At 42.1% G+C, this 20,645-nt stretch overlaps 1 protein-coding gene across 3 annotated transcripts in view; it reads left to right on the top strand.

Moving 5' to 3' along the window:
* Positions 1 to 631: 631 nt before the first annotated feature.
* The window catches only part of TMEM181 (transmembrane protein 181), a 32,057-nt gene continuing 12,043 nt past the window's right edge, over positions 632 to 20,645 (top strand). The window contains exons 1-6 of one of the 3 annotated variants that reach the window (XM_070951632.1): positions 632 to 762; positions 10,045 to 10,148; positions 11,936 to 11,991; positions 15,726 to 15,816; positions 18,490 to 18,620; positions 18,986 to 19,102. In XM_070951632.1, coding sequence (XP_070807733.1) covers positions 632 to 762; positions 10,045 to 10,148; positions 11,936 to 11,991; positions 15,726 to 15,816; positions 18,490 to 18,620; positions 18,986 to 19,102 — 630 coding nt within the window. Of the gene's footprint in view, positions 763 to 8,414; positions 8,438 to 10,044; positions 10,149 to 11,935; positions 11,992 to 15,725; positions 15,817 to 18,489; positions 18,629 to 18,969; positions 19,103 to 20,645 lie in introns of those variants that run through there. The other 2 variants (XM_070951623.1, XM_070951642.1) reach the window with 2 other exon arrangements.

The following is a 20,645-nucleotide window of genomic DNA, read 5'->3' as shown; positions in this document are numbered from 1 at the left end:
TTGCAATAAAAAAAAAGAAAAGAAAAGGCTGCGATGGGAGGTTAATTCTCGTGTGGCTGTGTTTCAAGGGAGGGGGGGGAGGGCAAACAAGGGGTGTCCTCCCCTTGACTCTTAACGCCCAGGAAGGTCCGTTGCGTCCGCCTTGAGACAGGATTCCTCGGCGCTATCCTTGGTGCTGATTTCCCTCCCCCATAATTCGGCCCAGTTCGGGACTCCTAAGGCTTTCAAGGCTTGAAAGAAAGAGCGAAAGGTTAGCATATTTTTCTCGGTTCAGTTATCGCGGCCTTTGTCAGCCTTGTTTCCACTTGTCTGCCTTTCAAACGTCCCTCTTCCCCCAGCTCCCGGAGATAGTGCAGACCGAGCGTCGGCTTTCATACGAAACTCCTTTCCGCGCCAGGGGCGGCGCTCTGCTCGGTGAGAAGGAGCGACCGAGGCAGAGGGAGAAGCACAGAGAGAGGCGGATTTATTCCAGCGCTAGTTTCCCGGATCGTCTCTGTGGCCTTCGATGGCCCTATCGGCAGCCCGGAAAGCTTTGGGGGGCACAGGAATAAGAGGGCTTCATGGCTGAGCGAAGGAAGGGACCGACGTCAAGGGGCTGGAGCAGGAGAGCTTTCTAATATCAGGGTGCGGAATGGAGGGCGATTATCCCGCTTTTGAAAACCCGCTCTGCGGCGAGCTCAAGCACATTTACCAAAGGATCAAAGAGACCTATAAGGAGATCAAAGAAGATCTCACCCCTTACAAGGATGATCGTTACTACAGGTAAGAGGAGAGGGTGAGGGAACGGTGCTGGGCAAACTGCATCCCTGAATCATCCTGGAAGGGAGGCAAAAGAAGCTTCCCTCAATTTGGGGCGTCAGATAGGTGGGCCACTAACTCCCCGCATCCCACCCATCCCAACACATCTGGGGAACACCAGTTTTTAGTAAAGGCCAGGCTGAGAGCAGGAATTTTTTAATGTTCCCTAAGAGGATTGTGTGCATGAGCAGTTGGGCCTGTGGGAAAAGGCTCTTCCATTCAAGGTCCAAGGGAACTGATTAGTGTGACATCAGCGAGTTTCTCAAGCATAAATGGGCGATTTAGGCGATATCATATGCTCAGGGAGCTTTTCTCATTCTGGCAGCCTTCCCATCTTGGTCAGGGTGGGGGGAGTGGGAGATGGCGCCTGCAACAGGGTCCTCATGTCAATCTTAGAAAAGCCGCTTTGGCTTATAGTATCATGAAAACAATTCCCTTTCATTACAAAATGGCTGTCAGGAAAGAGCTCTGATTTCTCCCAGCTGAGTTAATTTATTTTCACTGAAGATTTAAAATATTCCCTAAAAAGGGAAGGCTTTCTTAGATTTCTTGAACCCCGATGGTGATTGAAAAATATGTTCCTTATCTAAATGTTTGGATGATAACCTCAGATTAGAGTTCTGTCTGTGCTTGACTATTCTGAAGGAATGTGTATTCTCGAAGCTGGGGTTTAACTTCCCAATAGGTGCATAGAAATTATGTGACAGAAAATGACACAGAAAACTAGAATTGCCCAGGCCACCTACCTACCATACAGTGTGCCCCAGTAAACAGTTTCAATTAATATATATAGAATCACAGTCTTAGTTAAGAATGTATCTCTTGCAGAAGCCAGCTTTATCCAAAAGTTTCCAAGGTGTCATAATGGAGATAAAAGTTCTCTCTTCCTTTTTGCTCTCTCACTGACATCCAGGGGAGGAGTATTTGATCTGGAGACAAAGTTCCACTACCACTGGCCAAAATCTTTACTAACCAAATGCATTAACAATACTCTTGGTGGGAACTACAAGTGAATCAATAGTTATTTTTATGCTAATCATAAGCTCTTAAAATAAAATTTAGCTTCTATTACCATATAATAAAATTTAATTTTACATTTATTTATAAATATATTTATTTATATAGATTTAACTGTGCCATAGATCAATCTTTTTTCCTAAAAAAGGATCACAGTGTAATATTTTTAAGAAAGAATGCCCCCCCCCATGCTTGAGAATGTTAATATAGTAAACTTCTGTATTGGCTGAGTATTAATGTTGGCTAAAGTATAGTAATGTTTTATAAGGATCTAAATGCACCCCAAGTACTTTGCTGCTTGTGGTGCTTGAGATGAAAAAGGAAATGGCACCTCAGCCTCCCTTCAACTAAGTATGCAACAGTATGCAATATCTTACCTTTTGAGAATAGAAGTCTGATAAGGCATCTAGTCCCTAAAGAATCTACTTACTTTCTTTTGATTTATTCAAAATCAATTATTTTAGGCAGTTATTGCAGAGAGTAAGGAAGATGACATTGAGGGAAATATGCAAGAACCATGTCCTAGGCAAAAGAGCCTGAACCATATTTTAAGATTTGATAATATTCAGAAGCAGTTCAAACTTCTTAATATTATCAAGATTCATTGAAGAACAAGAAGGAGAGGAGATACAATATAATCAGGATTGCAAGGCTCTGTTATTATAGCCCATTTCAATAACAGTAGTTTTAGCCTCCTTTAGAGTTGATTTACATTACCATTACATCACCAGGAGTGAAAACGTGGGAGGTTTTCACACATTAGAGACATGGGGACAAGTTTACAATTGCACTAAACTTTGGCTTAATAATGGTTTATTAAATAACTTCCACTGACATGTTTCACACACTGTGATAAACAGAAATCATAGGTTACAAAACCCAACAGATAGTACGTGCAACAGTTTAAGCCATATCCATATAAACCAACAGTGACATGAGATTGAAAGAGGACAGTCTTTCAAAGAAGAAATGAGATTTAGCAGAGTACAAGTTACAACAGAATATCTTTAATTTTACATGCCAGCAAAATAATGCTTAGAATTATCTAATACAGATTAGAGTCCTACACAGAGAGGGCAATGCCAGATGTCCAGGCTAGTTTTTGAATATGTTGAGGAAATAAATATTATAGCTCATGCATGCTAAATAACAACAGATTCCATCTCCCCCTACTCTGCCGCCACCCTCCCTATGTGACCTTAGGTTTGATTTTAATTATTTACGTTTTAATTGTACATGTATAGACATATTTTTATGACTGTAAGCCACCCAGAGTTATCCTATGGTAAAATGGTTGGCCAATATATTTTATAATAAAATAAAATAAATAAGGAAAGAAAGAATACCAAAAAGAAGCTAATGTTTAATGTTAAAAGTTAATGTTAAAGAGCCCTGATGGCACAGTGGTGAAAGTGCAGTACTGCAGGCAAATTCAGTCCACAGTCTGGAGTTCGATCCTGACAGGGCTCAAGGTCGACTCAGCCTTCCATCCTTCTGAGGTCAGTAAAATGAGGACCCAGATTGTTGGGGATAATATGCAAATAATTCTTACATGGTAAACCACCCAGAGAGTACTGTTAAAACATTATGCACCAGTATATAAGCCTAAACACTATTGGTATTGTTATTAATGTTGATTTTCTTGATTATACAAAGACCTTTGATTGTGTTTTTTTTTTTTTAAATTTGATTTATATGCCGCCCTTCTCCGGAGACTCAGGGCGGCTTACAATGCATTAAGCAATAGCCTTCATACTTTTGTATATTTATACAAAGTCAGCTTATTGCCCTCACAAACTGGGTCCTCATTTCATCTATCTTAGAAAGGATAGAAGGCTGAGTCAACCTTGAGCCTTGGAGAGATTCGAACCAGAAGTAAATTGCAGGCAGCTGTGTTAATAACAGGGTGCTTAGACCACTGTACTATCAAGGCTCATTGACCATTTGAAGTGTGGAAAGTCTTTAGGAAAATAAGAATCCCAAAATATTTAATTTAAAAATCTCAGACAGGACAAAAATCATGCTACATACAGAACATGGCAATAGAGATGGGCTCCAGATGGCAAAAGACAAGGGTATATCCATCCCCCAATTTATTCAACATTATATGCTTAATAAAGGCATCAGGAAGGGCATCTGGCCAGAAAATGTTCAGCTCCATCCAATCACCCCTACTCTACTTCGAATTAAGGGACTACAGGGTTATAAAAAGAAAAAAAAATGTTGACTAAGTATTGAGGTCTACTTCTCTGGAGAAGGCTATAATGTTGGAAAGGTGGAAGGAAAGAGAAGAAGAGGACAATCAGTGGCAAAGTGATGAATGCATGGTGGAAGGTATGAAAAAAATCTTGTTTTAAGAAGACAACAATGACTTGATGGCATATAATCAAAACTGGAAGAAGCATAATTTTAAACTTAGAAAAGGAAACTTAAGTAACATGCACTATGGTGGTGATACTGCTCTGATAGTTGAAAAAATGCAAATGAACCTCTTGTGATAAAAATCAAGGTGCACAGTCAAAAAACTGAATCAGATTAAATAAGGTCAAACTAATGACAAAATTAAAAGAAAACAGCCCTAGAATTGACAATAAAGATTCTGATATGGTCCATAACATCTGATTTTTATGATTAGGTACAGTATTAAGAGTAAAAGAACCAGCAATCAGGAAAGATACTGCAGATTAACACTTTAATTAGTTTAATTACTGTAGTTTACTTTATTTTTATTGCACCTCGTACAATGAAATTAAATGCCATCTTCAGTGTACATTATACATAAAAAATGGAAATAAAAAAACCACATCCACATTCTATACAATTGAAGTGAAACCTCTGATATTGCATTAATATTGCACTATACAATAGAATTCAATATAGTTACTGCTCTGGGATAGAAGCTGTTTTTCAGCCTATTTGTCCTTGTTTTTATTATCCTGTACCATCTGCCAGATGGTAATAGTTCAAAAAAAGAATGCCCAGGATGAGATGGAACTTAAAGAATGTTTTGAACTTTCTTAAGGCAGCGGGAGCTATAAAGCTCTTACAAAGAGGGGAGAGGGCAACCAATAATCCTCTGGGCAATGATGTTAACCTCTGAAGCACTGTCCTATCTGCCACTGTGCAATTGGCATACACAGGTGCAGTAAGTTAAAATGGTGCAGCGGTAGAAGGTCACCAGCAGTTTTTCATTCAGTTGTTGTTTCCTGAGAAGTCTCAGGTAGTATAATCTCTGCTGGACCCTTTTGATCAGTGCTGCAATGTGAGTGCCCCAGGTCAGGTCCCCTTTTATGATAACACCCAGAAACTTAACACTGGCTCTTGCTCCACTCGGTCTCCATTGATAAGCAAGGGCTGGATGTCTGATCTATTCCTTCTATAGTCCACTATAAGCTCCTTGGTCTTATTGGTGTTAAGGACCAAGTTATTGTCTCCACACCACAAAAGCAACCGATTCACCTCATCTCAATAGGCAGACTCATCCCCCCTGGAGATGAGTCCTACCACTGTTGTATCATCTGCAAATTTAATAATAGTATTACTGGCATGAATGGGAATGCAGTCATGAACATAAAGAGTATAGAGTAAGGGACTCAACACCAGTGGTGAAATCTAAAATTTGTTACTACCGGTTCTGTGGGCGTGGCTTGGTGGTGGTGGGGGTTAATGTGACTGGGTGGGCGTGGCCAATTTTTTTTTACTTTTAAAACCATTTTTTACATGTAAAACTATGTAAAAAAATGCTTTCTAAAGGCTCTGACGATCCCAGCTGAGTTGCCTGATTGTCAGAGGGTTTTTAAAAAACCCTCTGCCGATCAGGCAACTCAGCTGGGATCGTCAGAGCTTGGATCGTCAGAGCCATTTAAAAGATAAAAACTTTTTTGGCTTTGACAATCCAAGCTGAGTTGCCTGATCAGCAGACAACTCAGCTGGGATCGTCAGAGCTTGGCTCGTCAGAGCTTGGCTCGTCAGAGGCATTTAAAAGAAAAAAAAGACTCTGATGATCGCGCGGCTCAGCTGGGCATGGGGGGCGGGAGCAGGGATTTTTGCTACCGGTTCTCCGAACTGCCCGCCGCCATCGCTACCTACTCGCCCAAGCTGGTCCAAACAGGGAGCATTTCACCCCTGCTCAACACGCAACCCTGTGGTGTACCAGTGTTAAGAATAAGGGCTGAAGAGATATAATTACCTAATCTGATCTTCTGAGAGCGGCCAGACAGGAAATCCATAATCCAAAGGCAGTTTGAAGGAGAAAGCCCAAGATCCATAAGTTTAGACACTAGTCTATGTGGAAGAATTGTGTTAAATGCAGAGGTAAAATCTACAAAAAGCATCCTTACATAGGCCCCCCATTGTTCCAAATGGGTCAGAGTAGTGTGAAGAGTGATGACTCTAGCATCCACTGTAGATCTATCCCCCAAAATAAGACATCCCCTGATAATAAGCCCAATCGGGCTTTTGAGCGCATGGCAATAAGGCCAAGTGCTTATTTCAGGGTTCAAAAAAATGTAAGACAGGTTCTTATTTTCAGAGTATTTGCTCTGTATGCAAACTGGTGTTTATCAAATGTATGCTGAAGACCAGAAGTGATGTGCCGACAGACCAATTTCTCAAAGCACTTCATGATGATAGGAGTGAATGCCACTGGTCTGTAATCATTGAGGTTACTGATAGGGAACTTCTTTGGCAGCGGAATAATGGTGGAAGCCTTCAAACAAGATGGAATAGTGGACTGGGATAAAGACCAATTGAATAGCCAAGAAGGCCTTGGAAAAGCTATTCAGATGAGTATGATCTTTATTGCAGTCACAGATTAACATAAAGAAACAAAAAAACAAACAAACACAGAAGCAATCAAACTCTAACACCTTAGAGACAACATCAGTAAATGCTGGGATGCATCTATAGCTACAAAGTTCAGAAACATGCAGGAAATTATTTCCCCTGTGAAGCACAAGTTGGAATTTGAAAAAGCACCAATGCTTTGGAGCTTTGGTGTTGGAAAACCCCGAGAATACCACAAATAGTCAAGACAGCAGGCAAGTGGGTCAGAGGACAAATCAATAAAGAGAGGTACAAATGTCCACACTCAGATTATCATTCTTTGGGCACTTCATACAAAAATTCAACTCTTTTGAGAAATAGACTGTAATGATGAGAAAGATGGAAGGGGCAAAAGAAGGATGACCTGCACCAACTTGGATGGACTCAGGAGAAATGGGTGTGCCATTTGAAGTGCTGAAGAACTAGGTTGGGTACAGTGTCATGGACAAAATCTATCTGGTTAAGAGCCGTCACTTACTTAATAGCATATAATCAATGAAATTAGTCAATCAATTATCTTTGAGCCCGATGATTATGTGGAGAGAAGAACTAAGGAGAAATTTCCTGTCAGTGTGTTAGAAGAAATATCCTTCTGGGTTCAGCTCCAAGTGGGGAAAAAGACACTGGAAACATGGAGACTGCTTGGAAAGATGGTTCAATGGTGGACAGGATCACATGGTTTGAGTGCCTGAACAGAAAAGGGGCCGAGATGCTGCGAGTCCCCGGGTTTTATGCCCTCTCTGACTTTGAACTTCCTGGGGCCCAGAAAGAGTATCCTGATTGGTTGTCAGACTCCCAGGGGGTGGGGGTCTTAGCTAGCCTTGCTGCCTGATGTAATCTTCCCAGGTGCCATGTGGTGAGTTTCTGTTGCTAGATGGGTCCAATTGTGTTGCAGTTGATGGTCCATTGACAAAGATTGAGTTTCTGCCTCTGGACCATTGACAAAAGGTGGGGGGGAGGCAGGAAGGTGGGAGCTGCTTTGTCTTTAAAACATGCTTCTCCATTTCTCATACAGGAAAACATAACATTCTGCCTTTTTAATATTTCCTAAAATATTTCATTCTACTAGGAAAGGGGTGGATGCTAACTTCCTACAAGTGAGAACAATTAACCAGTAGAACGAATGCTTTGCCTCCAGAAGTTGTGGCTGCTTAAAAAACTGGAGTTTTTTTTTTTTTAAAGAAATGACTTGACAACCATTAGTCCAGAATGGTGTAGTAGGGCCTCTTGTTTGAGCAGGGGGGTTGGACTAGAAGACCTCCAAGGTCCCTCTCAACTCTGTTATGCTCTTATTCTGGCTCATTTGTTTTGGGTTTGGTGTGTGAAGCCTGTGATTTTCAAGGAAGACTTAGACTTAGAATAACTTCCTATAGAATAACGGAAGGAACATCAGCCGCCAGAATTTCGTATCAACTTGAGGGAGATTTTTATTTTTTTAAAGGCAAAGAAGCAGGAGGAGCCTCGGAAACGAGGCTTCCTGAGCTTCTTTAGAGGCTCAGCCATTCTTCCCGCCCTCGTCCCTCCTTAGAGGTTTTCACATTGCCGGCTGGGGCAGCGGTGGAAATCTTCCCTGGCAGCGCGTAGCTGCTCCCCCCTCCCTTCCTCCCAAAGAGCGGCTGGGCGGGGCTCTTCTCGCCCGGTCCCCCTCAGCCGGGTGACGCACGCGGAAGTGGGATGAGCAGCTGGCGGGCGGTGCCGCCACCGGGCCAGGTGGCAGTGGAGCGGCTCCTCGGCTGCAGGTGAGATGCTGGCAAAGTGAAGGAGCCTTGGTGCGCATGTGCAGCCTGGACATGGAGCTGTAAGTTGGGGAGGGGCTGCGCTTGAGAAGGCAACGGGGGGGGGGCTTCCCTGGGAAGCGCCGAGGGAGTGGGATGTACTCGAGGGAAGGAAAGAGGGGCTGCGTGGCTCTCGCTTTGCAACTTTGCTCCCATCCTACTGTGCGTAATTCAGGCCAGACTTCGTAAAACCTTTCCCAGCCTGATGTCCTCCGGTTACGTTGCAACATACCAGCCGGATTTCGTGGCCGGTTCCAACATTGAGGAGGAAATTAAGGCTCAGCCCAAGGGTCGTTAAGAGCAGTTTGATAGCTCCGGTCCAATCTTCCCTCCTTGTGATACTGTCCAGATTATTGGGCTCCCCTAATCGATGCTGGAGCAGTGTTTTCTCAACCTCTGCAACTTTTAAGATGTGTGGACTTCAACTCCCAGAATCCCTCATGCTGGTTGGGGAGTTCTGGGAATTGAAGTCCACTCATCTGAAAGCCACTGACGTTGAAAAAAAATGCTGATCTATATAGTACGCCTTTGGAGAGCACCGGGTTGAAAAAAAGTTGATTTAGCTGATGGAAAGCAGGCTTGTTTTCGACTTCCATATAGGATTTGAACGGAGCCATAGCTTAATCTGTCACTGATAAAACAATTTATATGATAAAATAATCAGAAAGCAATAGCTTGTCTTATGTAAAACTGTCTGTAATTTGTTGATTTATAATTGGGATAAGAGCTGCCAAGTCAAGAGATGTAATTTCACTGGGAGTTATGAGGTGTGTCAACTTTAATTTTAGAAACAAGGCCCCAGGAAAGATTTCTTCCTCTCTGTTGCTGACCTAGGAGGAAGGGACTTAATCTGTGAGCAGCTGTGTTTATGTCTTTATTAAAATTGTGGATGCTTTTAAAAAGTGTGGATTGAGACATACCGAATGTTGATTTCCTTTTTTGCATTGTATTTGTATGCAGAATGAAACATTGTTACTTCTTGATCCCAAAGCCATGTTAATGCTGGGGATAGGCAAGATTAGATATGTGTTCTAACAGTTGGCTACGTTACACTATCATGCAAGAACTAACCATTATAATGAAAGCGAGTCTCTTTGCTTTTTACTGAAGCATCTGAAGGCATAATAAGCGAAGAGATCTAGGAACATTCAACGTTTCTTCTAAATTTCTCTTCATGTATACATCAGCACATTATAAAGGAAATACAGAAATAGAAGTGTTTGTGTGTTTCTACTGTTTTGGGTTTCTTTCTGATTCCTTCAAGAACATCTGGGTATCATTTTCTGATTATGCACAGGGACAACGATAAGGTCACAAATTGGATCAAATGTAGCATTTGATTAAGACATAACCTGCTTTATGTAAATCAGGAATAAAGTATGCATACATTTCCGAAGGTTGACTTATAATTTGATAAGAATATACTACTGTTTAATACAAACCCTTCCAAAATGATGTCCAAAGAAACCCGTTCAAAAACATGAATTAATAGCCACGTACATTAGACAGAAATTCTATTGTTTAATTTTGGAATTGGTTATCTGGAAGAAAAAGGCACTCCCACTCCCGATAACATAAAGTTGCTGCTGGATGTTTACCTGTAACTTAATTTTTCTCTCCTTGTTTGCAGACTGGCTCCAATGCGATTGTATACTCTGTCCAAGCGCCATTTTGTTTTGGTCTTTGTAGTATTCTTCATTTGTTTTGGCTTGACAGTCTTAATAGGCATTGCAGGTAAGATTTTCACCTTTTCTTCCAGATTTTTTTCCCCCTTGCTTCTAATTCTGTTCCTTGGCTACATTTGTGATTATGACAGTGAAACCACTGAAGATATTCCCTATTTGTATCTTGATACAAAAAGGAGAAACGAACTTTAGGCATTACAGCTTGTCCTTGACTTGCGATCATGATTGAACCCAAAATTTCCATTGCTAAGCAAGACACTTTTTTACAACTTTTCTTGCCACAGTTGTTAAGTGAATCACTGCAGTTCTTAGCTTAGTGACACGGTTGTTAAGCGAATCTGGCTTTCGTATTAATTTTGCTTGTCAGAGGTTCACAAAAGGGGATCACATGACCCTGGGACACTGCAACCATTATAAATATGAGCCAATTGTCAAGTGTCCAAATTCTGATCATGTGACCATGGGGATACTACAGTGGTTGTAAGTGAAAAACAGTATCAGTCAGTGACTTTTTTCAGTGCCATTGTAACTGTGAACGGTTGCTAAATGAATAGTTGAAAGTCAAGGACTACCTGTACTGAAAGATGCTAATGTTTTAAGAGTAGTGATAGTTGGTGACCTTTAAGAAACGAAATCACCTGTGACCAGTGGTGGGTTTCTACTGGTTTGCCCCGGTTTGGGCAAACTGGTAGTGGCGGTGGCGGGGGGCTCCGCCCACCCACCCGGGTGTCATCATGGACGCTCTGCGCATGTGCAGAAAGTTCTCATGCGCAGAAGCACCACATGCACACTCGCAGTTCCAAACCGGTAGCGAAGATAAGTGGAACTGACTACTGCCCATGACCCTCAAATGTGCTCCCCCGTCTTGAATTTGCACTCCGTACGATCATTCATTTAGTGACCATTTAAAGTTACGACAGCACTGAAAAAAGTGACTTGTGACCAATCCTCATTCTGACAACAGTTGCGGTATCCCCAGGTCACGTGATCAAAATCAGGCACTTGGCAACTAGCATGTATTTACAACCGTTGCAGCCTCTGGGGCTGTGCCATTTGCGACCGTCTCAGCTGTTTTCTGAAAGCAAAGTCCTGAAGAAGCTTCTTGGATGAGAAGCGAAACGTCTTCAAAGAAAAACCAGAAAGTCCAGTTGCCTCTTGAAAAAAAAGCATCTTTGGGCTAAAGCTCACTTAACAAATGTCTCGCTTAACAACAGAAATTTTGGGCTCAGTTGTGGCCGTAAGTCAAGGACTACCTGTATTTAAATACTGGCTACTCACACCTGATTTCTAAATACATATAAAGCATGCAGGGTTCATCTGCAGTTTGCTGACGAAACCCCTTCAGTACAGTTGATCTCCAGGGCCACGTATGTGCACTTTGGTGTCACGTTGGAAGGGTGAACCTGCCCTGACCTTTGTTATCCTGGGAAAGTAGATGCTGATTCAGATGCTTTCCTCTTACACAATTAGCCAGCCTGAGTGACTGATACACACTGTTTGCTTTTAAAGGGTGATGTAAAATTCTCTCCTTTGGCGAGGCAGGCAGGTTTTTCAGGAGCTGGAAAATCTGTCTTGCTTTCACAGGAAGTAGATTCAATTGTCCTGCAATTTTACACAATATCTTCCGTACTCTTATCTGAACTATGTGTTTCAAAAAACATTTGAAGTTGTTTTTGTTTTGTTTTTAAAACCCAAACATTTGATAGTTTTACAGAAATATTTCTGAGCGTCATCAGCTTTCAGTGGTATGGACTCCCAGAGTTCCACAGCCGTTCATAGATTACGTTCATAGATTACATTCCAAGATTACGTTGTGTGCCTTTATGTCTCATTCAGGTCCCAGAGTCATAGAATGCATATCAGAAATACCTCCGATAAATAATGGTTCAAAGGTAAGGCTTGTTGTCCTTGTTTTTGGGTTTGATGTATTCTGACTTTATAGGCAATTTTTAACCGGTATACAAATAACAGTAGATAAAAATCTACTATCATTCCAACAATTTCTTAGATTCAGAATAATATTAACTATGGCATTGGGCTTATCTTGAGACTACGGCTTGCGCAACCATTCAGTGGTTCAGTAGCAAAGGTCAAGTCTCTTCCTACTGACACCCGGGCTGTAATTCAAGGTAACACCAGTTACCTTGTTTCTACTTCCATACCAAATACAGATAGTTCTCTACTTACAACCATTCATTTAGTGACCACTGAAAGTTATAACAGCACTGAAAAAAGTGACAACCATTCCTTGCACTTAACGATGGTCACAGCATCCTCATGACCATGTGATCAAAATTCGGTTGCTTGGCAACTGGCATATATTTATGGTCATGCGATTGCCATTGGAGATCTTCCCAGCTGGCTTCTGACAAGCAAAGTCAATGGGGGAAGCTGGATTCACTTAATGACTGCATGGCTCGCTCAACTCCAGTGATTGGCTTCACAACCATGGCAATAAAGGTTGTAAAATTAGGTGTGACTCAACTGCCTTGCTTAGCCATGGAAATTCTGGTCTCATTGTCATAAGCCAAGGACTACCGTAAATCATGAACCCCTTTGTCTTAATGAAATGCAGATTTTTAAGATTTCTTAGGGACCAGAATATGTTTTATGGCTAAGGACAAAACAATGAAACTCTTAACGTGTGTGAGAAGTGCTGTGGGATTACGGGTTGAAAGGATTAGCCAGTGACATCACCATTGCCTGGGGAACAGTCCGGCTTCAGACCTGGGTACAGCACGGAAACGGCATTGGTCGCGTTGGTGGATGATCTCTGGAGGGCCCGGGATAGGGGTTCTTCCTCTATCCTGGTCCTATTAGACCTCTCAGCGGCTTTTGATACCATCGACCATGGTATCATGTTGCGCCGGCTGGAGGGACTGGGAGTGGGGGGCACCGTTTTGCGGTGGTTCTCCTCCTATCTCTCCGACCGGTCACAATCCGTGTTGACAGGGGGGCAGCGGTCGACCCCAAGGCGCCTTGTTTGTGGGGTGCCGCAAGGGTCGGTCCTCTCGCCCCTCCTGTTCAACATTTATGTGAAGCCGCTGGGTGAGATCATCCGTGGTTTTGGGGTGGAGTTCCATCAGTACGCTGATGATACTCAGCTGTACATTTCCACCCCAGACCATCCCAATGATGCCTTGGAAGTGATGTCCCAGTGCCTGGAGGCCGTGTGGGTCTGGATGGGGAGAAACAGGCTTCGACTCAACCCTTCCAAGACCGAGTGGCTGTGGCTGCCGGCGTCCCGGTATAGCCAGCTGACACCATCGCTGGTTATTGGGGGCGAATCATTGGCCCCCACGGAGAGGGCCTGCAACTTGGGTGTCCTCCTGGATGCGCGGCTGTCTTTAGAAGGGCATATGACAGCCGTGGCCAGGGGGGCTTTTTGTCAGGTTCGCCTGATACGCCAGTTGCACCCCTTTCTGGACCGGGACTCCCTACGCACGGTCACTCAAGCACTCGTCACTTCTCGTCTGGACTATTGTAACGCTCTCTACATGGGGCTCCCCTTGGGGTACACCCGGAGGCTCCAACTGGTGCAGAATGCGGCTGCGCGGGGGATTATGGGAGCAACGGGGCGCTCCCATGTGACTCCTCTCCTGCGCGAGCTGCATTGGCTTCCGGTGGACTTCCGGGTGCGCTTCAAGGTGTTGGTGATCACCTTTAAAGCGCTCCATGGCTTAGGGCCAGGGTACTTACGGGACCGCCTTCTGCCACCAATAGCCTCCCACCGGCCGGTTCGCTCCCACAGAGAGGGCCTCCTCAGGGTGCCGTCGGCCAGACAATGCCGGCTGACGACCCCCAGGAGGAGAGCCTTCTCTGTGGTGGCACCTACCCTATGGAACAATCTACCCCCAGAGATACGAGTGATCTCCGACCTTCGGATTTTTCGTCGGGCCCTAAAAACTCATTTTTTCCAGTTAGCCGGTCTGTCTTGATTTTAGGGTTAGTTTTAAAATTTTAATATTGATTTTAATTGACAAGTTTTAAATTATGGGCCAAATTTATAAATTATTTTAACTTTATTTTTTAACTGTGATGTTTTGTATAGATGTTTTTATCTTGGCTGTTCACCGCCCTGAGTCCGAAAGGAGAAGGGCGGTATAGAAATTTGAATGAATGAATGAATGAATGAATGAATGAATGAATGAATGAATAAATAAATAAATAAATAAATAAATAAATAAATAAATAAATAAATAAATAAACAAACAAACATCCAGTAGGGGGCTCCTTTCATGTCCCTGGCAGGAGCTGGAGCAAAGGAAGGGAGTTCAATCAGTGGTGGGGTTCAACCCATTTCACAACCGTTTCGCCGAAAATGTGAGTGCGTGCGCATGTGTGTATGCATGACTTCTGCGCATGCGTGGCTTCCACCACATGGCGAGGGTCGACCGAGCAGCCTTTCGTGGCCTACTGTGCTCCAACTCTGCTCTCTGGGGCAGCGGCTGCTTCTCTCCGCTGCTGCTCTTGCTGGGAGAGAGAGTGCCTCTTGTGCAATTTAGCAGCTGTGAGCCACCGCTTTCCTCTAAGTCCCATTTGGAAAGGGCTGTGGCACAGAGAAACAGCATTCAACATGGCTACTGCTTCTCTGTGCTGTGCACTTTCCAGGTGGGACTTAGAGGAAAGCGGCGGCTCACAGCTGCTAAATTGCACAAGTGACGTTCTCTCTCCCAGCAAGAGCAGCAGCGGAGAGAAGCAGCTGCTGACCTGGAGACCACATGGAGCATCTTTGTGAGTGACCAAGCCTTGGCAAGGGACGGCTGCAAGATCTCTGCTGCAGCCAGCTAAGAAGAACCGTCCAGTAGTTTGAGGCCAGAGGGAGGCAGGGGCATGTTGGCAAAGGCCCGGGGCATGGCTGGAATCAGGGAATGGCTCATTCCATGACCTGGCTGAGGTGAGCGGTGAGCGGGTGGAGACCTGGGGCAAGGCCGTAACCAGGGAATTACTCTTTCCTCAATCCGGCTGAGGCAGGCAGTGAGCCACTGGAGGCTCTAGGGCAAGTCCGGAGCTGGGGAGTGGCGTGACCCCAGGCCCCAGCCCAAGACAAAAGGCGAGTGGGCGGCATGCTTACCTATGGTGAGCAGAGCAGGCGAGGCACAGAAATTAGCTAGACCGCATGGTGAAGGAAAGATAATATATAGGGCAGGGTGGGGCAGGGCGGGGCAGGGTGGGTGGGTCCAGCCGGTGGTTGATTTTACCAGTTTCTCTGAACTGCGCAAAATCATAATAACCGGTTTGCCCAAACTAGTCTGAACCGGCTGAATCCCACCCCTGAGCTGAACCCTGCAACCCTACAGCCCCACTCGGATCTTGAACACGGGCTGGCTAACCTCCAACCCAGCATCCTAACCACCCATGGACCACTGTGCTCCATGAATTGCGTGAATAACACGTTTTCTTTTAACAAATTACATTTGAATAGTGCTTTTAATTGTTGGAGGTGCATTTTTAATACATGCCCTTGTATTTCTGAAAACATTTTCAATGAACCTGAATCAGGTAACATTTGTACTATTAACGCTTAACAGATACTGCTAAAAAGTGGACTAGCTTATACTTCCACTAGAACGATTTTTAGTGGGAAGATTTCACGATTGCACCTTTGACTTCCATTTTGTTGTAGACAAAGTCGTTTCCCTTAAGTTCGCCACCAGTATCTACTTATAATCAGCAACTATGGCTTACCTGTACTGTGCACTTGGATCAACCTTTTGGTAAGGATATTTTTTAGTTTAGTTGTAGATTGCTGTTGTGCTGCATTATTTTAATTACATATATACTTGTTAATGGTATATAGCATGGATATCCAACCTTTTGGCTTACTGGGGCTGCATTGAATGAAGAGGAATTGTCTTGGGCCACACACTATATATAATAAGGTTAATATTTATAAATCATATAATTTAAAAGTTTATGATTTTGTAAGGCTGCATTACTCGCTGTCCAGGACCACATGTGGCCCATGAGCCACGGATTGCACAGGCCTGATGTACAGTGTTTGTACATCAACACTGTACATCAGGCTTGGTTTAGCATGGAGAAAACAGAGACATATCTGATACACTGGTTTTATATCACAGTGTCTTAGGTATTTGATAACCCTGCCTCTACCACTTTACATAAAAAGAAGCCAATAGAAATGGGGAGTTAGTAAGCAAGGAGTGGATTGCAACACATTACTCCTTTACTAATATCAAGATATAACTAGGCAATTTATGTACCATTGTTATTGTAACTGGGGAACATATGTCGGAAAAACACTGAAATCAGGTTGCCAAGAAAAGATGGATTATGTTACTTCTGTACTTTGGGTTAACTAGGAAAATACATTTTTCATTGGAGGAATTTCTGCTGAAGACAGACCATATTGCAAAATTTCATTTCCTTTAGCTACATCAGTTGCATGTAACTGCCAGCATTTGCTGGGTGTACCATGCACCTGCTAGAGTGCATATCATTGTATATTTTTAGTTGTTATCAAATTTATATAGTTATCCATCTCACAAAAGTGACTCTGGACAGCATACAATCAAACAACTTTTTTTTTTTTAAAAAAAGAGTCTAATAAATGCTCATGTCATTGTATACTTTTAAAAAGGATGGAATGAGGGCAAATAAATGAGTAATAGTAGTTACCTGAAGATTAATTTAGTGTTAAGGAGGCCATGTATTAAGGTTCTGTAAAGAAAACTGGATATTTTGCTAAAGGAAGACACCTGTTCTTAGACTGACTCATGGAAAGAAGCAACATTTTAAAATATTTTCAAACTCCCTCTCCATTAAGAGATTAGGAGAATAGGTATATAGATTACAAAATGAATAATACCCTCAGGAGATGAAAAGATGACAAGATACTGATACATTGCGGCCTTATCACCATAAATTCTTTTCTCACGCATCACTTTTGTTTTGTCACAACAGATTAGGTTTCTAATCTCCCTTAGTTTGTAAGATTTTTTCCTTCTTTAAAAAAATAAGCAAGGTAAATTTCTCCAGATAACAGATTATGTGACATATTTTACATATGTAAGACAAATTTGCAGATGTATGAAATATAAAAGATCCAGTAATAAAAGAACTAGAATTAATGAGTACTTTTGTTGGTCTAAAGATTGTGAACTAGCTGAATCTTGCCTCCAGAAATATCGAGCAAATATCAGCCTAACCCAGCCATTTGCTCTCCTGGTGCTGGTTGAATATTACAGGTGTCATCCAACACATCTGGAGGACATCTATTTGAAGAAAGCTATCATAAGTCATAGAAGAGGGTTAATACTCTGTTTCCCCCAAAATAAGACATCCCCTGATAATAAACCCAATCGGGCTTTTGAGCGCATGGCAATAAGGCCAAGCGCTTATTTCAGGGTTCAAAAAAATATAAGACAGGGTCTTATTTTCTGGGAAACACAGTAATGCCTGAAAAATGTGGCGCCAATTTGGAAGCATATTTCAAAGTGAACCAGTTTCAAAAGCCTCTTGCTGACTTGACTGATTCTGTACTTAACAGTAACAGAGTTGGAAGGGACTTTGGAGGTAATCTAGCCCAACCCCCTACTCATGCAGGAGACCTATATTAGGGATTCAAACCACCAAACTGCTGACCTTTCTGATCGACAAGCTCAGCATCTTAGCCACTGAGCCACTAAGCCAGGCTAAATGTTTCTTGATGTATTTCCATCCTTCCTGATTTATTTTTTTCCTCTATGTTACACTATCCCTCTTATAGGAGGGGAACACAATCTGAGACCCTGGGTGACTTGCGGCTTCAAATCCTAGGGCAGGGGTCCCCAATCCCTGGTCCGTGGACTGGCACTAGTCCATGGCATACCAGAAACCGGTCCACACAAACAAGTGAAATGCCATCTGCAGGATGCAGGCAGCACATTACTGCTGGCCATGACCTCCCCCCTGGACCACAGAAAAATCTTTCTTCACGGAAATGGTCCCTGGTGCCCAAAAGGTTGGGGGCCACTGCCCTAGGAAATGGTTTTCGGAACAATTCTTGAAGTTGTTAATGAATTGAATCTTTTAATGTAGAAAGGAGAAAGTATTTATATACCTGGAAGTAGTCTTATTACCTATATTTGATTAAAACAAAACAAAAAAATAGCTTTTGTCATGGCCTCTCCTAGGCTCTTTTAGAGCAGGCCTGTCAAACTGGCGGCCTGCAAGCTGCATACAGCCACTCAGGCGACGCCCATTCCAGCTCCTCAAAGGCAAAAAACATCACAATATGTCGCAATCCGGCATGTGATGCAATCAAGTTTGATACCTTTGCTTTAGAGCATCTCTCCATGCAACTGAATTTTTTTTGGGGGGGGGGGGGGGGCACAGTCCATGATTCAAAAAAAAAGGTTCAATCACAAGTATTTCATTTAATGTTTCAGATAACAAATTGGATAGCTTGAAAATTAGCTTTATTATGTCAGTTACAATACGTGGTGTACTAAAGAATGGAAGTGTACGGTACTATAACAGAGAAACTCACAACCGGACAAGGATATTCAACTGTGCTAAGGTAGGCATACTAAAACTTCTTATTTTTTTCTTAAAAATGCTAAAAAGGTAAATGTGCAACCATATACTTGTTAGAGAAACCCACAATTTAATAATTAATATGGTTAATCACAGGTTCAAAAAGTTGCCTTTCTACCTTTCTAGGAGGAGTGATGGCAATATGTTTGGTAGAAATTCTAAAAAGTATTATTAGTAAAGAAAGACAATATTATTTCATATGGATGAGTTCTTTGTCAGTAACATTTAAAAAAATAAGAGGCTGTATCTAAACCATATGTGTTTTAGAACTATTCACTCATTTCCAAATCAAAATGAAGTTAAGGCTACTATTGGTCTACTAACCAATTTTCATCTGCCAATTCACAGGATTGTGATGAAATTATTGTGGTTCATCTTGGTTATTTGAATTTCACTCGTTACAATATCGTTGTTACCTTTGATAAGTTTCCTGAGATCTACCACCTCAAGAGTTATAACTTCACAGTAAGTATAAATATATATAGTATAAATAGTAAAAGTAATCAGGAAATATAGATTCAGTTTTATGTGCAAGTTTCTTTGTGTTGTTTTTCTACAGAAAACCCTGAAGCAGTTGACAGTAATTATAAAATCTTTCTGAATAAGCTAGCAAGCAGAGAATTGCAAATGCCTGTTTGATGTTATTTTTAAGGAGTGGCAGAAAACCCCTTTTAAAATACTGAAATGAAGTAAATGACATACTAAACACGATTACAGTTGACTTGATTCTGAACCTGATATGACTTACAGGCATATGACTTGACATAAAAGACAAATTGTTAAGTGCTGATCTGAAAAAAAATCTTGTGCTAAGTGTAATTACTAAAAAAGTAAATCGAAACACTATAGAGAGCATAGGGAGTAGAGTTGGAGGCTGCAAGGAGGGAGGGAGAAAATTATTTCCTCATCCTTTTCTTTTCCAAAATACAATAAATTTTGTTTCTTGCAATAAAACATAATGAAAACACCTTGATCAGTAAAGAAAATTGGGTAATCAGATAGATTAGCCTTGCCTAAATAATGATACATTTGCCTGGCAATGAATGGACTCTATAAAGAAGAGCAAGCAAATCATGGGAAGGAAAGAAATCCAATGGTAATACCTTCAGGGAAGAGAAAAAAACATTTATTTTTTCCAGGCACATTTCAGAATTTGGCAGAAATGGGGAAAAAGAGCCTCTAAGAATCTAATTCCTGTTGGAGCCCATTCAATATTATTATCTGTTCATGTTTTAATTTTGTGAGCTGTATTTCAGAAGCTGAGTTTGAAATAGGATTAGAAGAATTAATAAATGGTGGTTGGTCCCCAGATGTTGATGGGACTTCAGATTTTGGCTGTTGTTCAGGAGCAAGCAATTGATTTGCCAGAGATTTGTAATCCACTGTATCTAAAGAATGGTAGACAAGTGAAGGGAAATTGATCCTGTCCACATGATTCAGAGGTCCTCGAAATAATGTTTGCATTGTAATGTGTGGATTGACATCTTTCTATGTGAAGAAAGCTCCACCCTATTGGTTCAGCCTAGTGGATTATCTCTGACTGAAGGGAGAATTAACCAACAATATTGTGGTCTTTCTAGAGAAGCATTTTTAATGATGACTCAGGAACGTGCCTGAGATCTGGAAGCCCAACTGGATCAATCTGCCCAATCCAATAACTTTTTCCTGAGCTGTCAGGCTTGTTTTTCAGTTCAGTAAGACAAATACACCACATAATCATGCCTAAATTCCAGAGAGCACTAACCGTAGCATGTTTTAATGTACTCCCTATGGCAGTTCTTGAGGGAAGATAGAAACAAATTCCACATGAGCTCAGGTGGAAACTGGCACAGTTTTGGGAGTTGAAGCCTACAATTCTTAGAGTTGCCAAGTTTGGAGACCCCTGCCATAAACCATGCAATATTGTACATTTTATAAGGATGCAAGGACCCATTTTTATCACTTCCCAGTTAATAAAATAACCAGGCAACTCCAATTTATTCTATGCACACCTGTTACCAGACCAGAC

The sequence above is a fragment of the Pituophis catenifer genome, unplaced genomic scaffold (assembly GCF_029215685.1).
Source record: "Pituophis catenifer annectens isolate HBS135680 unplaced genomic scaffold, rPitCat1.0.hap2 SCAF_1, whole genome shotgun sequence".
NCBI lineage: Eukaryota > Metazoa > Chordata > Lepidosauria > Squamata > Colubridae > Pituophis > Pituophis catenifer.
Note: the sequence above shows the minus strand (reverse complement) of the source record. Positions and strands in the feature narration are given on the sequence as shown.